Raw genomic sequence first — 24806 nt, forward strand, 5'->3', positions numbered from 1 at the left:
TGTAGCTGGGAAATTAAATGAAACTGTTGAGAAAGTGTTTTTTTTTTTTTTTTTTTTTAAGATTTTATTTATTCATGAGAGACTAGAGAGAAGCAGGCTTCTCGCAGGGAGCCCAACGTGGGTCTCGATCCTAGGATCCCAGGATACTCCCTGAGCTGAAGGCAGACGCTCAACCGCTGAGCCACCCAGGCGTCCCGAGAAAGTTTTTGAGAGACATAAAGCACAGGAGTTGATGGCCGATGTTCACCAGTCTCTTCTGTGATAACTGTGTTTTAACAATAAATCAGATTTTAATATTAAATATGGCTTATTGATAATACGTTAATTATTAATAGATAATAATTAAAGATTTATCAGGAATTAGGAAAGTCACTGTGGCTGTTTTTCCTCCCTTATTTTCAAGATATTATGCACCTAATGAGTACCTGCTTTCCTCTACATACAAAATATTCATTGTCAGTAGTAAAAGTGGTTTCTTAATACAAGAATTTTTGTGAGCACAAGGTAGGGAAAGTGTTTGTTGGGACATTTGAAGATATGTTCAGATGGACTTGAGATACTGGATTTGCTGTGTTTGAATTTCTGGGTGTGTTGACTATGAATAACCAGTGATTAATTGATGATCCATATTTGTAAGGGTCCATATTTGTAAGGATCATAAATTAATGGTGAGAAGTAGTGCAGTGTGTAGAGTATAGCCTTGAGAGCTAGGCAAGAAGAATTCAAAGCCCTTAATTGGTGGCTTGTACTTGTCTCATTGACGAAATAGATGTGTTGACTTAGAATTTGGTTTGGACTCCACCGATTTTGGGGTATTAGGAGTGATAATTCTACTTTTCTGTCCTTAGAGTTTGATATTCATTGAGAGAGAGGCAGAAAAGTCAGATGGAGCTCAAAGTCACAGTTCAGTGTGATGGTTTTGTTGGATTAGAGGATGTGACGAAGATCTGTGGCCTTTTACAGTTGGGCTTCCCAGTATAATCCCATTTTTAGAGTTTGAGCTTCTGTTGAGGACAGTTTATGTATAGAAAGCAAACACACATAGCTGAATTGCTTCCTCACACCAGGTGGGCCCTGATGGCAGGAACAGAGGTAGGCCTGTTGTCTTCCTTTGAAAGGCAGGTCCCCTTATGCCTTGGGCATGGAAGAGCTGAAAGGAAAGTGCAAGTTCCTTAAGGGGGGCAATTTTTTTTTTTTTTTTTTTTTAAAGACTGTATTTATTTACTTGACGAGAGAGAGCAAGCTAGAGAAAGAGCATGTGTGTGGTGGTGGGGGTCAGAGGCAGAGGGAGAAGCAGACTCCCTGCTGAGCAGGGATCCCAGGACCCTGGGATCATGACCTGAGCTGAAGGCAGACCCTTAACCAACTGAGCTGCCCAGGCACCCCAAGGCAGGCAGTTCTTAAGAGAAAATGAGAAGAAGACTTCTCATTTCAGGTTTGTGTGTGTGGTGGAGAGAGGATAGAAGCTTTTCTCCAAATGTTTCGGAGATGGAACTCCTTTTACCATGAAGCCATTGGAACTCTCTGCTTGAAGTTACTGTAAATTAGTTTAGTTTCCCAAAGGAAATATTGAACCTCCTCTAACATTAGTGGTCAGTTCCCTTGCTTTTAACCCTAAAATGTCAGTGGGAAAAAAAGAACCCCTATCCTGTGCTCTTGCACATTTGAAATATATTAGATGTACTATATAGTGTTTTGCTTTTTTTGGGTCAGAGAGTTGAATAATCTGAGGAGAGAATAAATAGGTTCTGTGGAAGGTTTCAGGGACTGTAATTTTTTACTGTGACTACTGCAAGGAGCTGGTATATGCTATTAATTGCTTTATTAGTATAAATGTTATATGAGTTATGAGTTATACCAGTTATGTGCTCTTGGAGTATGGTCCTGGACACTGGACAACTAACTGTTGGGAAAGCACATCTGGACAAATATCTAGAGTGTGCTTTTTTTTTTTTTTTTTTTGATATCTAGGGAGAAAGTAGCTGTGTTTCACTGAGGGGTCACCCTGGTTTGAGTCTACCTTTTTGGATTCCAGTTGAAATGTTGTATGGAACACAATCTGAGATTAATTTAACCATGCAGGTTTGCTTGCCTGGTCCTGTTCAACAAGGCAAATCTTTCACACTTAAGGCAAGAACCTTTGCTACTTGGATAGTGTAATAGTAGAGGAAAATAAAAGATACAATCAATTTCTTAAAGTCTAATCTTGATTACTTTGTTGTAGGTTATCAGAACCCTAGTTGTTTTTCTTTTTTTCTTATTTGTCTTTTCCTTTGTTCCTTGTAAATATTTTTTTGCAGTGACAACCGTGAAGGAGAAGGAGGTAAAACATAAATCATTTTTTTTTTTTAATCTTACAAGCATCTGGCTTGAAAATACATGTAGAGGATTGGGGAACTATGAAAAAGAAATTGAAAGTATTCCAAAAAGAGTTTTAATCTTTTTAAAAAAATGAGAATTTTACATTTCCTTACTATTTACTGGATGCTTAGTTTGACCACTTGAGTCTTTTAGATTTTGAAATATTTTCTTTCTCAAACTGAATTTGATGTTAATGTATTTGAACTTTTTATTGATGCCTCATGAGGTACATTCTTTTTTTGTGGCTAATCTTACTTTTCTTCATTTTCAGCTGATCCCATTAAGATACTGATGCCATCACTGTCTCCTACGATGGAAGAAGGAAACATTGTAAAATGGCTGAAAAAGGAAGGTGAGTGGGTACATTACTAACACCTTGTGTTACTTCATAGTTTTGGATTCTTTTCCAATCAGGTGTATTGCACAACACGATACAAATCATATCCTCCACTAAGTTTGTTTAAATAAACTTTCCCCATGGTAATACATAATGTAGCAAAGGTTTTCTGGGTTTAGCCTCTGTCTTTTCACAAGCAGAGAATGGTAAAATATTTTGAGACATTTGTTTTAAGTTTTTATACTTAGCTTTTAGTTTCAACATCATAAACTTGTTGATCCCCTTAAGTTCACTGTGGCTTTATGATGATGCTATCTATATATGTGTGTGTGTTTCCTGAAGCAAAGCAAGTTGATTATAAATTTTATTGACAAGAACAAATAAGTAAGCATAATAAAACTTTCAAAAGAAGAGCAGTAGACAAGGATTCTAGCACAACTCGATAGTAAAATGTATTATATTTCTATCATACAGAGGGGCAGAGGAACAATTCATGTGAAGGCATCTGAAGAAGGAGGCTTTATATTTCTCGTGGCTGCTTTTTTCCCTTTTTTTCCCCACCTCTGGTCATTGCCAAATGTGTCAGAGTAACCTTCTCCCATGCAGGTATTGACTGGGGGTAGCTTTTTCAGCACTCGATACAACCATCTTTCCCTGTGCTTTACTCATTGTGCAACATGTTAAACTTTTGTGGAAGAAAGAGGATGAATCTCTAGTCCCTGTTAGAGATTGTTAGATATACAGAAAAATGGAGCAGATGGTTCCCTGTAGTCATTATTATGCTTCAGCTTAAGAAGTGGTGAACCAGGTGTTAAAAACAGAATGAGGGGAGCCTATGGATGACATGGCTTAGGATGCCATGTCTGATTCCAGAGAGTAGCCCTAGTAAGGACTTGTATGTGACTCATCAGGCACAGAGGTCATCCAGACAAATGCTGCTATTGAGTGGTCCAGTTCAGTGCTTTGTAAAATAACATTGAATGAGTTTAGGTAGTGGGCAAGAATTCAGAGTCTAACAGTTATGCTGTGATTCCAGGAGAGAGAGCCATTCATGGTATCACTTTTCCCAGTGATGACAAAGTATGGGGACTGGGAAGAAGACTACAGATATTTACTTCTGAACTGTAGCTAAATGAACTTGAGAGTTTAGGAGAAGGCCTCAGTTCTTTGAGGGAGACTGGGATGCTAGGAAAGGCAGCAAGGTAGATTATAAAATGGACCTCACAGCAGGAGCTTGGGACCATGGATTAGACCAGCATGGAGGTTAGGAGGTATGATACACTGAGGCTATCCAGATGACTGTGACTGGCTCTTGCTGTGCAAGGTATCACGTCTGGTTGGAAGCATTACTTAATTTTGTTCCTCAGGGAATATAGCTTGGTATGTCTTTCTCTTTCATGACTAGCATAGTAATTGGAACACACCTGGCAACATAAGTGGTTGATCAGTAAATTTGTTGGCAAGGGAAGAGTAAGCCAAAAGCAAGAAATGTGACGGATGAGATACTATTTGACCTGGTCCTTGTAGAATACATGGATTTTGTTTGTTTGTTTATTTGTTTTTTAAAAAGTGAGAAAAGACACTTTGAATAATGTATACAATTTGGCAAAATCTTGGAAGTGAGATGTTATGACATATATTTTGGCAATAGTAGGTAGTTCGGGCTGGATTAAGGCATAGTATGTATGTGATGTCAGATAGATTATAGGAAGGATCTCAAATACCATTTGTTAGTTTATCAGTCTGTAAGGGTCCTTATCCTAAAGCCAAGGTGTATCCACACTCATGATTATTTTATAGGAGGTGATTTCTGTGTGCTTTCTTGAGTCTTGTTAGATTACACGGAATGGAGCAGGCCCTAATGGCACTCTGATATCAAGAGCAAACTATAGATGATTTAAGTAGTCCCTTTTGCTCATTCACAATTCCCTGAGGACTTTGGGTCAGTATGACCATCGAAGGAATGAGGTAAGGCTTCTGCTCACTACTGGATAGAAAATTATAAAACAGATTTCTTAATGGTAAGTAATGCTTAAATACAAAAAAAGGGGAATCATCAAATGCTAGTAGCATCCACAGTGATGAGTGGGAGTTGGAGCCAGGTGCTCCACTGGTCCTGAGATAGAAGAAGAATAAATGAAATTAGGACCAGGATTTTTTGGGGGCAGCGGGGGGGTGGGGGGGGAGGGATAAAAAGAATTAGGTTTAGGCTTGGATGTGGTAAATTTGAGATGTTTATTAGACATTGAAGTGAAGGTGTTGAATAGACAATTGGTTTTGGATTTGAAGTTCATGAGTGAAGTCTGACTCGGAGATAGAAATTTGAGAGTCATCAGCTTATGGATGGAATTTAATGCTATATGATAACAAGCAGATTCATTTGTTTGATTTAGGATCTGTATGGAATAAGAATGCCTACTTCCTTGAAAGTTTGCTCTCATAGGCCTGTCCTCATGAGGCTTTCAGGTTCACATTTAGAATACTTGCATTTTCTGGGAACCCAGAGCAGGGGTAAAGTGGTTCTGGGCTGATAATCTTCCTGAGTTACCTGGCAAAGGCCATTATTATGGAAGGACACAGCCTCCAGTCCAAGCCATACAAGATTCCCAGATAAAGTCCCACTTACAAAGAGTTCACAATATCAAATTTAATAACATACATGATAGTCTTTTAGGAGCAAAAGTCATGAAGCATATAACAAGCAGCAAGACTAAACCTACTAGAACTTCAGTTAATTGGAATTATTAGATACATGAAAATATATGTTTAAAATGACTAAACATGTAAGACAAGGAATGGAAAATCTGAAAAGAGACAGATATTCTCCAGAGAGTCTAGGCAGATTTGAAAAGGACAAACAGAACTTCTAAGAATGAAAAATACTGTCTTTAAAACTAGAAAACGAACAACTCAAGGTTGGATTAAAGTTTGAACAAAGAATTAGTGAACAGAAGTTGTATGCAACTTAGTTTGCATGCAGCCTAGAGAAAGCAGTAGACAATATGAACAAGAAGTTGAGACATGGGGAATCAAATGAAAATCATCCAGTAATCCAGTAGCAAGAATTCTAGGAACAAAAAGAGAATGAGAAAAAGGTAATATTCAAGACAAAAGTGCAGAGAATTGTCTAGAATTTGAGGAAGACATAGATCACATAAGTGAAAGAGCCAGTGCTTCATTAGGAAGCACTCTGAGCAATTGGCTCTGCATGGCTGCTATCTTTAAAAATAATTATCAGTATCTAAGAAAGTTTCGCCTTTATAAATAATGTAATCAATTGGAGTCTATTTTTAGGTTTCTTTTTTCTGATGAATTACAGAGCTTTTGCTATTTCCACATTCGATATGAGAGTGTTGGTGTCATTACATAATGATTCAGACACGAACAGCCTTTTCGGGTTATTATAAAAAGATTAAATTTTTTCACATTTTGAGGCAAGTAGATAAGAGGGATTCTTTGGACCACATTTATCTTTTAGACTTCTAGCTCACTGGCAACTGGCTCACTGGCAATCTAAGTTCTTCACATCCACTAGAATATGGAGAATATGATGAGAGCCAGGAGACATATGGTCTCATCATCCTGTTCTTTTTTCCTTTTGATTACACTGTGCTGTTTTCACATAGGGTAAGCCAGGATGTGTTTAAGCCCCTGGAGCATGTTTCCCTGAAGGTTGCTCTTAAAATTGTGTTCTGCCAATTGAAGAGAAACATTTCTTTACTAATATATTGTAAATAATTGAGAGTAATCTTAATTTTTGGTCCTCAGGAATTCACACTATTCTTTCTTTAAGTTCACCATGTTTATGATTCATTGTGAGCTTTTGAGCATGACTTACTTTTTTTCATTAACATTTATGTACAGTATAGTACATTTATGTGACTGTATGTCTAAGTTTGGTGCTTGATACGTTTCTGATAGCTTGGTTAAGTCATTCTGTATTAAAAACATTTAAAATCTTGCCTCAAACTTTATGCTTTTTTCTCTTATTAGCTGCGTTTTAAAAAATTTGATCTTGAGATCTTTTTAATGCATGGTCACTCTTATTTGAAACAATGAGTTTAGACCTTCAAACATTAAGAGGATTGAATTTTTCTTCCTAAAGAATAGTGATATATCTAATTAAAAGTCTAGTTTATTTTTAAGCAAAGGCTAATGATTTGATAACCTTTAATGGATAGCAGTTTGGTCTTATAGACTTTTAATGTTTCCTGAAAGTTGGAGACTCTGTAATTCACAATTACTAGTGTCATCAGGGGAAGGGGCAGTTAGGGGTGTGTATGTTTTAAGCTAAGGTGATAAAGATGCAGCAAAAGGAACTCTGGCCTGGGAATCATGGTTTGTCTTTTGGGGTTCCCGCTCTGCCATGAAATATCCGGGGGTGAGTTGAACTGACTTCAGAATTCTATGATAACTCAGTTTTGTTTTGTTTTGTTGGAGTCTTGATAATATGCAATAATATATAAATTTTTCCCATCTTTGCTGATCTAATGAATGTTAGCGAAGCATTTTTATAACAAGTATTACAATACCTAATTTCAGTCTGGGGTTAAGAAAAGAATATGGATTATAAAATTTGTGGAGAAGACACAACAATAGGTAACATGCACAATGTTAGAATCTCTTGAAAGGTGAACTGAACTGTAATTCCACATCTTTGTTTACAAGTGTGTTATTTGGAGAGAAAAATGTGTTTCAGATATTTTCAGTTTAATTGACATGGATATAGCTTATTTTTTCACCAGTTGAAATAATCTGCTAAAATGACAAAAGGAAGAAGACATTCTGGTTCCCCCCCTTTGTGAGCGATTACTTGAGGGTATGAAAAACATTGTTTTCTTTCTTGAGCTATTTCAGCGCATACCATGAAATACTGGAACAAAACTAGGTTGAGGCAGTATGGCAAGTATGTACTTAGTCCCAGTACTGGAACATAGACAAGGATGTGTGTCATCAGTCATATTTACGGCTCTTAATGTTTTCCCTCAGGGACTGTCATTTTATGTGGACGTTCCTTCTGTCATGTGACTGCGAATTACGACTATCTCAGATAGTTTTTGTGTAAGTCTTTAGACTGTATCTCATTGTAGAGTATAAGATTCTGAAGTAAAGTGTTTTGAGGGAGTTTATCAGTGTTGGAAGTGTTATCCGTAGGTACCATTGTGGTGCTATAATGGGTCTGGGTTCTCCTGTAGAAGAGCTCTGATATCTGTTATTTTTGGGGATTTGTATCCATGTTGATGGTGCTAAAATGGAAAACTTTTGAAACATGCATTTCACAGGTAGCTTCACTATTTTTTCCAGTATATTACAATTTTAACAGCTTTATTGAGATACCGTTTACATATCGTAGATTTTGGTGATTTTACATGCACAATTCCATGATTTTTAGTTAAAGTAGAACGAGTGGTGCAACATCACCAAAATCCAATTTCAGAGCATTTCTGTTACTCAGAAGATCCTGGGTGCCTGACTGCAGTCACTTCTTTCTCCTATCCCTAGTGTGATCTGCTTTCTGGCTCTCAAATTTTGCCTTTCCTGGGCATTTCCTGTAGTGGAATCCTATAATGTGCCGTCTTTTTGTGACTGGCTTCTTCCATCTACCATGTTGTAGCCTGTTTCAGCAGTGCCTTCCTTTTATTGCTGAACAGCATTCCATCTGTGCTTTTTTACATTTACTGTTAATATTTCTCTTATGTCAGTATTTTAGAATTAGTGAGTGCAATTACTGATTGCCGATGGAAAGGTTCTCTGTCTTCCCTGTCCCATATAGTGGGCAACCCCTAGCCGCGAGTGTGTTGAGCACTTTAAATGAGCAACATATAAAATGTAAGGGGTCAGAAGGATATAAGGGAGGTTAACTTTGCCCAGCTGTTCCCTTCTCAAACTGCTACTCCTGCCCTTAACCCTCAGGGTAGGACCTCACATGGCCTAGGAACACAGTTGCCTGGGGTTTTTGATTGTGCAAATAATATTTTGTGTTTGTGTGATGAGTTGAAAAGGGTTGGCAAACAGTGACTAGGGGCCCCTGGTCTGTCATCCCACACTACAGTAAGCCCTGGTTGGGTGGGATGGCCATGGCCTGCTTATTTGTACTCTTCAGTCCCATTAAAAACTTCTTGAAGCAGGTCTGTCTGATTTTACTATTTTTTACTATACTGTCTTGTACAGTGTCATTTACCTACTTACCTAGTATTTGTTGTGTAAACAATTTAATTATTTTTCTCAAATCGTAGCTGCTACTATACTTCAACCAAGCACTAAGAAGAGGTTTTTTTTCCTTTAATGTTCATGTAGGTGTGATTTTATGTGGTCTTACTGATAAAAGCTAGCTCGCTCCCACCACTACCACCATATACACCTTCTCAATAAATACTTTTGTTGTTAATTTTTGGCAGGACCGGATTATTTTGTTAAAGTCACAGGATGTGTTTACTTCATAAACATGACCATTGTGTTTGATCAGGACTCTACTTCATAGGCAGAATTTAAAAAGAGAAAGGGAAGCCTCTGTAACTCCAGGCTTCAGCTCTGGCAGCCACCCATCTGGACAAAGGAACCAACGATGATGCTGGCTTCGGTGCTGGGGAGCGGCCCCCGGGCGGGCCTCTGCTCTGGCCCCTCCTGGGGCCCGCACTCTCGCTCCGGGCCCGCTCCACCTCGGCTGCTGACATGCGCCACAAGGAGATGGGGCAGGGACACTGCAAAGCTGCCATCTCTGCAACATGGCAGCTCAGGAGCCGTCTGTCACCTCACATCATCCATGATGCTCGGGCCTGGCTTTTCAGCCTTCTCCTCTAGACACCAGGCTCTTTGTGGACAGCACCGTGTCTTAACATTGTGTTAACAGTGCATAGTATAACGTCTTCTATACTAATGTTTGCTGAATGATCTGTTTGAAATGACAGTATGGGTTAGGGAGTGAGAATGAGTCTTGGTTCTTGATGGTCCTCAATAGCATACCTAATGTTTTTATCTAAAGATGTTGTGAAGTGTTTTATTTGAAGATGTATGTGAAGAGTTATTAACCTAACATTTCCAGTTCCATGATCTTTTTTCTTTAACAGCTATGCATTCAAAACCTTCCTGAGAGAGAGATTAAGTAATTTGGTGAAGATTGCTTGCAAGTGTCAGAGCTTGGAATCAAACCTGTGTCTGAGTTGGAAAAGTTCCTTGTAACCACTCTGCTTTGCATCTTTTCTCAATTATAGCACCAAATTGTTAAGGCCAAAACTGAGGCTATTTAGAGTCATCACGGCTTATTATTAGACTCAAAATTTTCTTGTGATATTTATATTATGTTTGATTACTGATAGCTAGAACATTAGTTTCATAAAATTAGGGGTAATGTGCCCTTATATAGTTAATGCAATGTTTTAAACTTTGCTATGGTTTCTGGGGAAAGCTCACTGTATAATGGATCGACCCTTTGTGTTTCTTTCCATTTTCTCTCTCTTGACATTCTCATATAACTAATCTATATGTCTATGTTATGTGAGTAGGTGTACATATAATTAAAACACAGAAAGGAAATAGGCCACCAAGATATTTACTGTTAGAAGCATGCTACAAATCAAATTTTAGAACCAAATGAAATACAAGCGATAGTTTGATGTATACCTTATGATGACATGAGGATTTGTGAAATTACTGCAGTTTTTTTCCTCAAGTGTTTTAATCTCAAACTCATTATATATGAAACACTAGTTGGAGTCCAGGGTAATGAGGTAGAATGTAAAACACTTAAGAGGTGTCTTATTGCTGTTGTGAAGAAACTCATAGCCTGGTAAAAAGTAGGAAAACCCAATTGAAAAAAACAAGTAACTGTAGCAGTATAACATTTTATAATGCAATTTGTGATTCATTTCAAATTAATCACAGCTGTTGTAGGAATTCAGGAATAGGAACAAAGTCATCTAGGTTGACATCAATGGTTAATCTGGTTCGGTTTTGTGTGTGTGTGTGTGCGTTTTATCTATGGTTCTTAAAGGGTGTTTAGAATTTGCAGGGGGTGAGCACAAGTGATGAAACATACTGTTTTCTTATGGACAGAATTTCTAGGTGTTAACTATGAAAACATCTGTCACTATAAAGAAGTGTGTAAGATGATATAATCTGCTTTCTCTGTGTGACATACAAGGTTCCTTTTTGGTCTGATTTCTGCTTACCTCACCAGCCTAATCTCTCATTGCTTCTCTCAGGTACTAGTAGCCAGCTCCTCCAAAGTTTCCTGTTCTCTTTTGCCTCCTGGGCTTTGGGTATGTTGTGCCTTCTGCTTGGATCACTGCTTCTTTACTTGATTGTCTTTTCATCTTTTCAGGCTCAGATTTATATATGTATTATATATAAATATTATGATGTTTATGTTTATGTTATGAGATTTATATATAATATGTATATAATATACATAATTATGTAAATGTACATATTACTTTTTAGGAAGCCTTTCACCTTGCAAAAACTAAATTAGATACCCCTCCTGAGTGTTCCTATAGCATCCTAACTTTATCTAATCCCACCATAATTTCCAGTTTGTCACTAGGAAGTAAGCAAGCTTCTTGAGGTTAGAATCTTAACTATCCCCCCCCACCACTGCTGTATCCTCAGTGCCCTAAAGCATTTTTATTAAATATCTGTTGAGTAGGAAAATCTGTTTGAGGTTAGGCCAATAATCACCTTGTTGGTGTTCCGTAAATATCATCTAACAGATGTGTTTATTTCATTAAAATAGTTTATATTGATAGTTCTAAACTGTTTTAACTGAGATAATATAACCATCTATGTCACCATCTTGGTATACAATGAAATAGTTTCTGTACAGTGAACTTTCAGAGCATATTTATCTTAGCATTTTAGATTTTCCTTTATGTCTTTTTATTGAGTGAGCCTATGAATACTGCTATACCAGCTGTTTCTGGTGTATATGTGAGGGAGTGTATTTGTATGTTACATGCTTTTCTATACCTGTATTTTTATCCTGGTTTGTTTTAGGTCTGTCTCTTGTAAGCCACATTTATCCAGATTTTATTTTTTTGTATTCATTTTGATCATTTCTGCTGCTTTTAGTAGGTTGTTTTAATCTGTTTACATTTATTACAATTACTGATACATTCAGACTTATTTCTATAATTTCGGTGTGGCTTTTTAAAATTTTTTTCATGTGCTTGTCTTCAGTTGGATAATAGTTTTTATTTAATTTTTCCTCTGCTTTGTGGAATGCTGAAGATTATATTTCTGGTTTTTGGAGGGGTATACATTAGTAAGTATTTTGGATACATAGTTAATTTTGCCAATATCTAGAGTTCTTAAACATTTTTTGTGCCTATTTATATCAAAGTCCTTAGCATGCTTTACCCATCAACTAAACATTTCCTTATCCAGCTTATGCTGTTTTTAGAGTTTGAGTTCTACATTTTTTAAACCCTCAGAAATTAACTTTTAAATGATTCATAGTTACCGTTCTATCAATTTCTGTAGTAGCTTGTTTCATATAGTCCATGGGTCTCCTCTGTGTCCATTTTTCTTCTTGATGAACTGCATTTTTTAATAGCTCATTAATAGATGGTGAATTTTCTTAGCCTTTATATGTCTCAAGAATCCTTTTCCTTTATTTATTTGTTTGCTTTAATGAAAGGGAGGGAGGGTGAATAGGGGCAGAAGGACAGAGAGGGAGAGAGAGAGGATACTAAGCAGACTCCACCCCAGAGCAGAGCCCTACCTGGGGCTCAGTCTCACAACCCACAACCCTGAGATCGTGACCTGAGCCGATAAGAGTCAGACACATAACTGACTGAGCCACCCAGGTGCCCACTCTTCCTCCACTCTTGATTGATGGGTTGGCTGCATATAAAATTCTAGATAGTTACTTTTCCTCAGCTTTTCCCTCCATTGGCTTCTGACTTTTCTTACAGCTTCTGAGAAGTCGGCTCTCTGTCATTCCATTGAAGTAATCTGGATTTTTTTGTTTTTTTGTTTTTCCTCTGGTAGCTTTTAATATTCTTTTTATTGTATGGAATTTCACTACAGTATATCTAATGTGGATTCATACAGTCTGATACTTTTTTTCTGCTAAATTTTTTTTAGTGAGGTATAAATTGCATAAAGCATAATAAGCTCAATTAATTTTTACTTGCACATATAACCAGGTTACCACCCCCAGTCAAGATACAATTATTTTCAGGCAAGCTACAAGGCTCCCAGTGCCCTCTTCTAGGCAATACATCCTAGGTTACAATTATTCTAAACTCATTCAGAGCTCCATCATGTTGAGGATATGTATTTCTTTTCCATTGTAGAAAATTATCAGCAATTTTCTTTTCATGTATTGCTTTGCCACTCTTCCCTCCAGTCTTGCCCTGGAAAATCCATTTGACAGAATAAAGTAAACTTTGCAGGTTCTGTCTGTGTCTCTTACTGCTCTCTTCTATTTTTAACCTTTTTCTCTGCCTGTAGTCAGTTCAAGGTAGTTCCTTAATGCTGCCTTTAATTTACTACTTCAGTTCACTATGTCCAGTCTAGATAGTACATCCCATTGTTTCTTTTTATTTCAATGACTATTTTTTCATTTCCAAAATTTTCTAGTTTTTTTCTTCCTATGTGATGTCATTTTGTTTCATTTCTGTACATTGTTTTTTATCTCTTATTCTTGTGATGGATCTTTTATCTCCATTTTGTATTTCTAAACATCCTCAAATACTTATTTAAAAATCTCTGACAGGTTGCACTCAGTAAATTGCATCTGAAACAAATTTCTGTTTCCATTATTGGTTTTGTGGTTTTCTTTCTTAGCATTAAATTTTTTGGAATGTTTTTGGAACTTTGTCATTTCTTTTTCAGCAGAAGGCTTTTCATTTGTGTTTCAGTGTCTTCCCATCCACCTCCATTCTCACCCTCTCCCCACACCCAGTCTAGGGATTTTGCTATTGATTTTGGAGATATCCGTAGGTGCAGTATAATGGAGCCAGAGGGTGGCTTGGCTCAGATCCTGGAATTGAGGTGATGGTTTTGTTCCCCACCTTCCTAGACCTACAGTTCTGATTAAAGTCATAGTCCTAGTCAACAGGTCTTGATTGCCGCCTCTATCAGCCTCCTGTTATGAGTGGGGGCACTGACCCAGCCCGAACCTTAAGGGGAGATTCTGATTTGCATCCCTGTCTTCAGCAAATCACTTAGCTCTCTTTATTCCAAAAGAAACTGCTGCATTCTCCCTGCTAACCACTCCCACCTGTTTCTTGATCCAGAAACAGCAAGTCAGGTCTTGCTTAACATTTTTGAGTTTCCATACTGCTTCTGTTGCACAGAAATGTTTCTTATTTGACCTCAGTTGTGTCTTTGACATTGTCTGTCTTTGTTTAATATGCTTTATTATTTATGTTTTACAGTGCCAACAGGGTTTCTGAACTTACCCTACAATGTTAACTCAGAAGTGCTGTTAATTGTAAAACTTTTCTCTTTGTGAAATAATAGTCAAAATATATTAAAAAGAAAGAAATGGGTCCAGAATTGATTTGTGGACGGAAATATGCATTTGTTGCTATTGTTTCTAAAATGTGATTTCATTTTTAATACCTGCTCAATGATCTTTTGTAGTTTTTTTTTTTATTATAACAAATGTAGTTTATGTCCATTATAGACCTTTTGGAAAATATAACAAACCATACATAAAGACACATGCAAACACATACTTACGTAGTGAGATTTACTTATAATTCTACAACCTAGAGCTAGCTACCGAATATTTTGGTATTCATTTTTCGTGTTTTACGTACTTAACACACACTCCAGCATATATACTAATATTCATATTTTAAAAAAACAAAACAAACCCAGTCTTGTTTTGTAGGTGAAGCTGTGAGTACTGGAGATGCCTTATGTGAAATAGAGACTGACAAAGCTGTGGTTACCTTAGATGCAAGTGATGATGGCATCTTGGCCAAAATAGTGGTAAGTTTTCATTTTGATTGTCTTCAACGGGATGAAGATCTCTAACATGTGAAGTTCCTTGAATTAAAGTCACCTTTTATTTTTAATAGTGTATTTATAGTGTTGTGTTATCTGAATCTACATAGTATATTTTTAATTCAGATGTTTAAAATATTCTAGTCTGAAGGTCTGTTAATAGCCAGTGATGATCAGGCAACATAGAAATATTTCAGCCATGACAGTGGTGCTCAGTATTTTGGGTTCCCTAGTGGAAAATGAGAACCGTTCTGGCCTGGGAAGAGAGAAAGCTCTTTGAGGGAGAATTTGAAGACAAAGCAATAGATTAAAGCTTAGAGCTAGCAATTTCTAAATATGTAGTTGGTAAAATCAGAAAGAAAGAAAATCAGAAAGAAACCCTATCTTCGTCTATCCCCAGGACTCCTAGGATTAGAAGTGTGTAAAGTGACCATCTGTTCAGCTTTTGTTCTCTTAAGTTGTCCTGTGCAGGTTCTTGTCTGCAGGTTTCATAGCCACATTCAATGGCCCTGTCCAGTTCTGACTTATCCTTACAGTTTGGACATTTTTGTAATCATTTAAAAATGTATCAATATAAAAATATATGTTTTAGAATATTCCACATACTCGAGTATAGTTGAATGTCTTTTCTGTTGATAGTATATTTTCTGTTTTGTAAGCTTTTTAATGGAAAATAGGCTTGTGGGTTTAGCAAGACCAAAGTCATTTCCTTTGCGATCTAAATTAAAAATATGCAGTAATTTTAAATACTCTTCTCTGGGCAATCTTTACTTTATAACTAATTTAAAATATGGAGCTATACCTTGATCTGTAATGGTATAGCTAGAAGCAGAAACTATTAATACAGACCTTTAGTCAAAATGTCTAGCAATAAAAGAAAGGTTAACAGAAGAAAATGTGGAATATCATGTAGCTGTTAGAAATTGTTTCTAGAAAAAAATGTAATTTCTTTACATGATGTTATACATCAATAAAAATTCAAAAATTTTTTGAAAAAAATGCATTTAAAATTGTGTATGGGTAATGATTATAATCTCATAGGATTTTAAAGAAAAATATGTATAGAAAAGATTAGAATAAAGTTATAAAAATGTCAGTTGTTCTTGGAAGATGGAACTAAATGATCCTCCTACCCTATATTTTCTATTTTACTGTATTGTCTAAATATTCTATAATAGCTATTTTGTTTTTATAATGAAATAATTAGAATTTATATGAGAATTGAAATGCTAAACCCTATTTAGGGTTGCATGGTATATTCACTGATGGATTATGTTTCTTAACTTCTAGAACATGTAATAGTATGTTGTAGGAGCTAAGATTGTAGGCTCTGGAGTTACCCCACTGCCTGATTCATAGAGTTAATAAGTTCTGCTGGTTATTAGTTATGTAATGATTGGCAAATTCTTTTTTTTTAAGGTTTATTTAATTTAGAGAGCACAAGCAGGGGGGGGGGGTGGGAGAGGGAGAGAGAGAATCTCAAGCAGACTCCACACTGAGTGTGAAACCCAACGTGGGGCTCGATCGCACAATCCTGAGATCATGACCTGAGCCAAAACCAAGTTGGACACTTAACCGAGTGAGGCACTCAGGTGCCACCCCCACCTGTGATTGGCAAATTCTTTAATCTCTCTGTGCCTTTTTCTTCATAATAGAGATTATAATATCTGCGCCATGGGGCAGTAATAGAGATTGAGAATAATCTGTATACGCTCATTATAAGACCCGTCACCCACCAAGCATTGATAAATATTGCTACTTTCGTTATTATAATTACTCAGCTCTTAGTGACTATTAATCCCCATGTCAATTTGTATGTTCATCTAAATAATTTGTAATTGGTTGTTTGCAACTGAACAGTAAGTATCCATTTGTGTCTCTGTAGTTTGATTTGGAGGAGACACTGCATATCTCTTTTTAATTCTGATTAAAACCAGCTCACCTCTGTTTTGAGAATGGATACAGCACCTTCCTTTGTACATTTTATCCAAAGACTACACTTTGGAATGTTATAGCCTAATTAGATATAGATCTATACACAGTTTTTCATTTGTGTTTCTTACTAGAAAATCCTTTCCGTTTTTTCTAGTCACTTATATGTTGCTTTTTACCTTCTAATTATCAAAACTTCTTTGTAGATTCTCATCTACAATATTAACAGCCATGTTAAAACATATTGTTGAAAATACTTCCTTAGAGGAAATACGAATGGAAAGCTAAAATTTCTATACCTTCATAACAAGGAAAATATATTCATACCAAAAACAGTTTCAACTAATTTATGCAGCATTTTGAAAAAAGGAAATGATTGTTTGAATTACCATGTGTAATGCACCCAGCTACATTTTATTGTGTGCATTCGGCAAGCTGTGTTGTTGGCCCTAGCTCTGGGTTGTTTGACTATGAAAGCCTTCCGGAATTGATAGCTTTTCCCAGTTAGCTGCTTCATAATGCATTTCAAATTGTTAACGGTGTTATAGGTCAGTAGTGCCTATTCATCTGGCCTCTAATGCTCTGAAAAGGCAGGGGGCTGAGAGGGAGATATGATTGATAAGGGCTTTAGCAGAACAAATGGCTATTTCCTTGTCAAAGAAAAGATTGTGTATTTTAGGGCTTTATGGCTTTCTTATTATTCCACATGCGTTTTGAATAATAGGAATGGGAGCATATTCATGTCACAATGTAACAGTTTTATGGATTAAAAGAAAAAATCAAGGTGATATTGGGTGATATTATTGGGTTTTTTAGTCTTTTACCATACTCTGCACTCAGCCCTTCCACCGCCGTGCAAGTTACACCTGTGTCTTTCTTTGTGGAATATTCCTCATTTGAGTACACATAATGAACTGATTTTTTGTAAGAATATAGAGAGAGATCTTTACTTTGAAAATCAATGAGTTGGAGATTGATCTTTTTAAAAGGCAAGTGATCATATAAAACTCTGGCTTTTAGCTTGCACACATTTTTGAAACCATTAGAAATTATTACGTATCTTGCTCTTCATGGAGATTTATTTACATAGGCTTTAAAGGGTTTTAGTATTGTTCACCTCCCCCTGCCCAATTTCATATCTCTGTTCTCATTAGTAATTTTTGTATCTGGATTTCCATTTTAGATATAAAATATTTATTACATTTCAGTTAGATCCAGAAACAGGCTTAGAAGCTTTTAATAATGTTAATAAAGAATAATTGCTGTTAGATTATTTTATGATTCATTTCCAGTTTAGTTCAGTTAATGAGAAAGCTGTTAATATCTTATTTAGCCACTAGTACAGATAACCTTAAAGTTTTACATATGTACCAGTTCATAAGCTTAGTCTTAAATTTATTCAGAAAATTGTATAGCAGGTGTTTTGGGGTGGGTTTTTTTTTTTTTTAAGATTTTATTTATTTTTTCATGAGCGACACAGAGAGGCAGAGTCATGGGCAGATGAGACGTAGGCTTCCTGCAGGGAGCCAGAGCCAGGACTTGATCCCAGGACCCTGGGGTCATGGCCCGAGCCAAAGGCAGATAGACATTCAACCACTGAGCCACCCAGTTGCCCCCATAGCAGGTATTTTAAATGTTAAGTCAATAAAGTAGAATATTAGGATGACATATCTGGAGTTTTTGGTTTTATTTTTTGGTGGAGAGGAGGGGCAGAGAGAGGGGAAGAGAGAACCTTAATGATTGAGCCCAATGCAGGACTCAATCTCACAACCCAGAAATCATAGCCTGAGCTGAAATCAAGAGTCAGACACTAACCAGCTGAGCCACTCAGGCACCCCTATTTGGAGAGTTTATTGAGGATTGTCTGGTTTGGCTTCTACCATATGTAGGGTTACTATATGATTTATTACAAACGAGGATGTTTTTGAGGGTGAAAAGGGTTAAGATTATTTAAACTTATGTAAGTTTCAGAAATTTTAATTTATTGACTGGCAAAACATTCATTGATAGGTTTTTATTACGTTGATAGACCATTATTATTCAAAATAATTTTCAAGAATAGAATTCTTTCTGAAAACTAAAATCCATGGATAGGAAAACAAAAAATTTCCATTAGGAGCTCCTGGTTGGCTGTGAGTTGGTGGTGCATGTGACTTGATCTCTGGGTCGTGAGTTCAAGCTTCATGTTGGGCATAGAGCTTAAAAAAAGAAATGTTTCCTTTTGTTGATCATCCTAAAGTTAAAAAACAGCAAAAAATATATATTTTTTGGTAACTTTCATGTTGTTCAATCAATTTCTTAGCTGCATCTCACTCTAATACTATCACTGGTGTTTCTCTAAAGAATGTATTTTTTTTTTTAAGAATGTATTTTTTCAACATGGTTTTATTGTTAGGTCCCTTTCCCCCCCTTATTTTTCATTAAATTGCCTGGTCACCTTCAAAGTTGCATTTCATTGTTTGAAAGTTTATGGTTGAAATTTGAAGTTGTGCGACCTTCAGTTGATTCTCCTCTGTAGACTATAACATTCTTAATTGAGAAAACCCTCAAAGCTCAGAGCAAATTCTACTAAGTGGGAAATATTCTCAGTTCTAATTTTTTCATGTTGAACTGAGTAAATGACATTGAAGTGGTAAATGAGTCTGTGTTTCCCATGAATTAAAAGCTAAATAAATTATAATCCAGTCTATATCTTCTTCTCTTTTTGCTTGTTTTTTAAAGTAGGAGCATGATGTTGAACTGCTATATGATCATCTTTTTTCTGTGAGTGCAGTTTTTACAGATTTGGTACTTGGCATGTTGAATGCTTACCTGTAATGTCGGACTGCATTTGAATCCTGGCTTGGATACCTACTGGCCTTATAATCTTGAACAAGTCATTTAACCTTTCTGTGCTTCACTTTCCTCATCTATACATAAATAGTGCACATACTAATAATAAGCATCAATTTTAATGTTAATCAGGAATGCCAAGCCCAATTTAGGAGTTACACTCTTATTTATAATTACTTTATTAGTGAATATCCTATAGCCTCTCATTCTAGTATTCATTAAATTACATCTGCAATGAACTTTATTTAATGTAAAGAGAATAATAAAAATTTTGAAGATATGACATTTTCTTCTAGAGCTGAACTTAAAAACATTGTCATCTGAAGGTTCTCTAGGGACTTCTCTTACTAAAACAACCCTTTATAAATTAATGCTGCTGAAATGTTTGAAATACATACACTTTTTAAAGAAAACTTCAATCTTATTTATCTTTTAATTGGCATTAGCTATGAAAAATTGATTAGCTGAGATACCACCGTGTTTTTAATGTACTTGTAAAAATTCATGGGATTGTATTTTATATCTCAGGTTTTGTAAATAGATACATAGGAAGAAAATTAAGTGTAAGGAAAGAGAAATCAACATTAGCCAGAGTAGTTAACCAAGTCTGTTTATACGATGAGATATACTTTTTTCCAGCGACTAAGTTTACTGAACATATTTAACATTAATGTTAGTAATAAGATTAATTTCGGGTACTTAATTCTTTGTGAGCTCTTGGAATTCCTGAGCTATCATACAGAAACTATCTGGGAAAGACAAATAGTTGAAGTATGAAACCACAGTCTCCTGTTTGTCCTGATTGACATCAAAAGGAAGATGGTAATGATTGCTCTTAAATATTTGAAAGCTGTCAGAGGAGAAATTCTAGATTTTTTATTTCAGGATGTACCATTAATAACTGGGATGGGGAAAGTGGTGAAGAAAGGGGGAAAGTAAGCAAGGATAGTGGCAGGTGGAAGGAGGAGGCAGGCTGACTTAAAAGCAGATTTTACCTCAAGTTAAGAGATCTTTCTAATTAATTAATACAGAATTACCTAAACTACTTCATATGGTCATAAGCCTTTTCATCTCTGCGATTATTTTCTTTTTAAAATATAGGTTGAAGAAGGATCTAAAAATATACGGCTAGGTTCACTAATTGGTTTGCTAGTTGAAGAAGGAGAAGATTGGAAACATGTTGAAATCCCCAAAGATGAAGGTCCTCCATCACCAGCTTCAAAACCATCAGTGCCTTCCCCCTCACCCGAACCACAGATTTCTACTCCTGTCAAAAAGGAACACATACTGGGAAATCTGCAGTGAGTATGTTTATTTGGATGCTGATTTAAAAAAAAAAATGTTAAAGCAGCTTTTAGGATATTTTAGTCATTACCATATTTAAAACATCTTTGCACCTTATGTAGGAAGTGGTTGATCTTCCCTTTTTCCCTTAGGTGACTGAGATCTGAGAATGATTATTTTCCTTTCATTCATTCAACAAACAAGTAGTTATTGAATACCTGCCATGTTCCAGGTGGTATGAAAGCCCTGCTCAGCCAGCTGAGATCAAAGCAAACAGTCTGTGTCCATGTTGAATTTGAAGTCAGTTTTAGGATTCCAGCATGGGGTTCAATGAACCAAACTTCATAGCATGTTTCCACCCATGGAATTCTAGTTACCGCAGTGTGAATTCCGGTTTTATACATATAATTGACAAAATGGAGTTAGCCTCTTAACATGCATGCCTTTATGGCCATTCTTCATTTGAGTGTCTGACACGGATTGGAGGATTTGAGCCCAGTTTTGTCCCTGTATAACACAGGTACTTGGTGCATACCATTTCACTTCAGCTTTACATGGCTTTAATTGACGGAGTCTGAAGATTTTATTTTAATAAGTTCATGCGTTTAACATTCTCCACAATTACACAAAATTACTTTTCCTTTATAAGAAGAAGCTCTTCATGGAGGAAAGTCTTCTTAAGAACCACTTTTGAACTTGAATAAAAATGCATACGCTTTCAAATCTTTTCCTTCAGTTTACCAGAGTCCGTTCTTGTCAGTGTTCTTGAAATGCTGAGTTAATAAATTTCCATGCCCACACATAGCATTTCTCATAGCATTGCTTTAACTTCCCTTTATTTTCTCTTCTTTACCATGGAAATCATAAGGCGGGGTAATGGATGTACTTAACTACTCTTCTCCTTTTGCAGAGATCATAGTGTGTGCTCTGTCATTCTGTGAAGATTCATCACTAGAGACTTAATGAGTGTGTGGCCCCGAAGTGTAGGTTTAAAAACGAGCAGACCTGGAGTGCCTGGATGCCTCAGTTGGTTAAGAATCTGACTCTTGATCTCAGCTCAGGTCTTGATCTCAGGGTTGTGAGTTCATGCCCTCCATTGGGCTCCACACTGGATATGGAGCCTTAAAAAAAGCCAGCAGACCTGTGAATTGCACACTATTGGCCCATACAGTGATTTTTTAAATAAATTTTTTGAATTGTTTGTAGTTAATTTTACATTAAAAAAAATCTAAAATTTCAGTTTCATCTGAAAAATCTGAGGATTTGATGGCACTGAGCCCATATCACCTAGAGGTATTTATCTGAAATGCAGCAAGTACCACATTTGTTCCTCTCCGTTTCTTGGTTATAAACTTCTGGACCCAACCCCTTTGACTCATTTTCTTTATTTGACTGTATAGTCATTTGTATTTGCTGCTTTGCCTAAAGGTCTCAGTCAAAGAGTAGATACTTAGTAGTTGTGTCACCTTTTGGTATATTTCAGTTTCCATGTCTAACAATCAACATAAGTTTCTGCCTCTTACTCTTTTGGAGTATATGTAATATAAAAATGTTTTCATGTAAATAATAATGAGTTTTTAAAATATATGAAGGCTACAGTTCAGCAACAAAACAACCCAATTAAAATAGGCAAAGTACTCAGATAATACATTTTGTCCAAAGAAGATGCATGAGTGGCCAATAAACATGAAAAAATGCTTAGTGTCACTAGTCATTAGGAAATTGCTAATCAGTATCACAATGAGCTACCACTTTTTCATTGGATTGGCTGCTGTTAATAATAAGTGTTGATGGATGTATCAGGAAATTAGAACCCTTGTGCACCATTGGTGGGAATGTAAATTGGTGCAGTCACTGTGGAAAACAGTTCGGCAGTTCCTCAGAAAATTAAGAGTAGAATTACCATATGATCGAGTGATTCCTCCTCTGGGTATATACTCAAAAGAATTGAAAGCAGGAATTCAAAGAGATACTTGTATAGCCACGTATAGCAGCATTATGCATAGTAGCCAAAGGTAGGAACAATTCATGTGTCCAAAATGTACTATATACATACATATAATAGAATGTTACTCAGCTTTGACAAACACACATAACAAGACATGGATCAACCCTGAAGACATGCTAAGTAAAATAAGCCAATCACAAAAGAACAATTACTGTGATTTCACTTATATGAGTTACCTAGAGTAGTCACATTGGTAAAGAGAGTAGAGTGCTAGTTTCTGGGGGCTGGGTAGGGGATGGGGAGTTATTGTTTAATGGGTACAGAGTTTCAGTGTGAGAGAAAGTTCTGGAGATGGATGGTGGCGATGATTGCACAACAGGTATAGTACTTGATTCCACTCAATTGTATACCTAAAAACATTTAAAATTGTAAATCTTTTGTATATTTACCACAAAAAAGTGAAGGAAGAGTACAGTTATTTCCTTATTGATATATTTAATGAAGAGTCATGTGAAAAATATTAGTAAAAATAGAAGCTCTGTCCTTTTGAATATTTACTCTTATTAAAAGAATATTTTGAAATAGTAACTAAGTAAATGTGTATGAAAATGTTTTGGTAGTAAAATAAACCAGATTAGTACAGATTAATTTACTTGACTGCGACTATCAACAGGAGTCATTTTAACTTTATTATAAGTTTTATTTTTCTAATTATCGGCAAAACCTTTGATGTTTAGGTATATTTGACTCAAATATGAGTGTTTATTGGTTTTGTTAATCTTCTGTTTTCTTCTTAGGTTCCGTTTAAGTCCAGCTGCCCGTAATATTCTGGAAAAACACGCCCTGGATGCTAGCCAGGGCACAGCCACTGGCCCTCGGGGTATATTCACTAAAGAGTATGTTTGTGCTTTTTTATAATAACCAATTCCATTATTTATCATGATCATCTTTTTCTAAAAGTATTTAAAGAAGAGCTTATTCAGTGTTAAGATTTAAAAGGACGTATACTGTTCTTTTGTCTTTTTAATTGCTTTTGTGAGTACAAAATTGTATTCTGTGCAAGGGTGGTTTTGAAGTAATTACAGCATTAATGAAGAATGGTTCTAATTTGGTCACTAAGCTGGATCCTTAGAAATGGTGATAAATGCAGAAAATTAGATTACAGAGCAGTGAACTTCTTATATTGTTTTATGTTGGTTTGAAATAAGTTTGCAATCACATTTAAATTTTTTAAACCTGGGAATATACTTTTAAAAATAATTTCATTCTTATCTGTTTGGATTTTAGTCACTTGGATAATCAAACTGATTTCCATATGCTGTTGGCTTTTTTTTTGGATTTTCTTTTCTAGTCCACTGTCTATGAGTTAGCACCTAATTTGTTTAGTACCACACTCAGAATTATAAATATTTTATAGTAGGTTTTAAAATTTGTTAGAGTTATCATCGTTCTTTTTTTTTTCCCCCAATGGACCAGTTTTCTTGGCTTAGTCTTATTTTATAATTTTTCTAAATGAATTTTAAACAATTCAGGCACAGGGGAATGATGGTGTTTTTACAGGATTGTATCACATTTTACAATTAACTTGGGGAAGAATCGAAATCTTAATGATGCTAAGTCTTCCTATTCCAGAACACTGATCTGTTTTTCCATTTGTTTACATTTTGTTTCTTTCAAGAGTTTATGAGAACAGATGGCCCCTGCTCTATTGAAATTTAGTCTAGTGGGGAGGACAAAGATTAATCCTTCAGACATATGACTAATGTAAAATTGCCATAGTGGTATGTATTATTTCAGAGAAAGAGAGAGCGTGGAGGGAGGGGGATGGGGCAGAGGGATATAGAGTGTCTTAAGCAGACTCCGCCCTGAACATGGAGCCCAAAGCAAGGCTCAGTCTCAAGCCCCTAAGATCATGACCTGAGCCAAAGCAAAGAGTTGGACATTTAACCAACTGTACCACCCAGGCGCATTTGTGTTACATTTCTATTGGCAGTAATATTACATTCTTCAACTTGAGTTAACATTTTAAAGCAATATGCTTATTCCCCATTTACTGTTGATAACTGTGATCAGTAATATTGGCTAAAAGTTTTTAAGTTGAGATGAATGAAGGTTATGAAATTATTAAGTGGCAGTGCTGGACCAAGGGATGGA

The 24806-nt window shown here is 36.0% G+C and overlaps 1 protein-coding gene and 1 long non-coding RNA gene across 6 annotated transcripts in view; one reads left to right on the forward strand and one right to left on the reverse strand.

Moving 5' to 3' along the window:
- The window catches only part of PDHX (pyruvate dehydrogenase complex component X), a 63331-nt gene that overhangs the window by 12425 nt on the left and 26100 nt on the right, over positions 1-24806 (forward strand). For all 3 annotated transcript variants that reach the window (XM_072791105.1, XM_072791106.1, XM_072791108.1), the window contains 4 exons: positions 2633-2713; positions 14541-14641; positions 20522-20721; positions 23450-23548. In XM_072791105.1, the coding sequence (XP_072647206.1) occupies positions 2633-2713; positions 14541-14641; positions 20522-20721; positions 23450-23548 (481 nt within the window). The remainder of the gene's footprint in view (positions 1-2632; positions 2714-14540; positions 14642-20521; positions 20722-23449; positions 23549-24806) is intronic.
- The window catches only part of LOC140612894 (uncharacterized), a 47070-nt gene that overhangs the window by 7848 nt on the left and 14416 nt on the right, over positions 1-24806 (reverse strand). Inside the window, exon 4 of one of the 3 annotated variants that reach the window (XR_012014005.1) lies at positions 18447-18821. The exons of the other annotated variants lie outside the window; for them this stretch is intronic. This is a non-coding gene — a long non-coding RNA (uncharacterized lncRNA). Of the gene's footprint in view, positions 1-18446; positions 18822-24806 lie in introns of those variants that run through there. 3 annotated transcript variants of the gene reach the window in all.

Source organism: Canis lupus, chromosome 21, assembly GCF_048164855.1.
Source record: "Canis lupus baileyi chromosome 21, mCanLup2.hap1, whole genome shotgun sequence".
NCBI classification, from domain to species: Eukaryota; Metazoa; Chordata; class Mammalia; order Carnivora; family Canidae; genus Canis; species Canis lupus.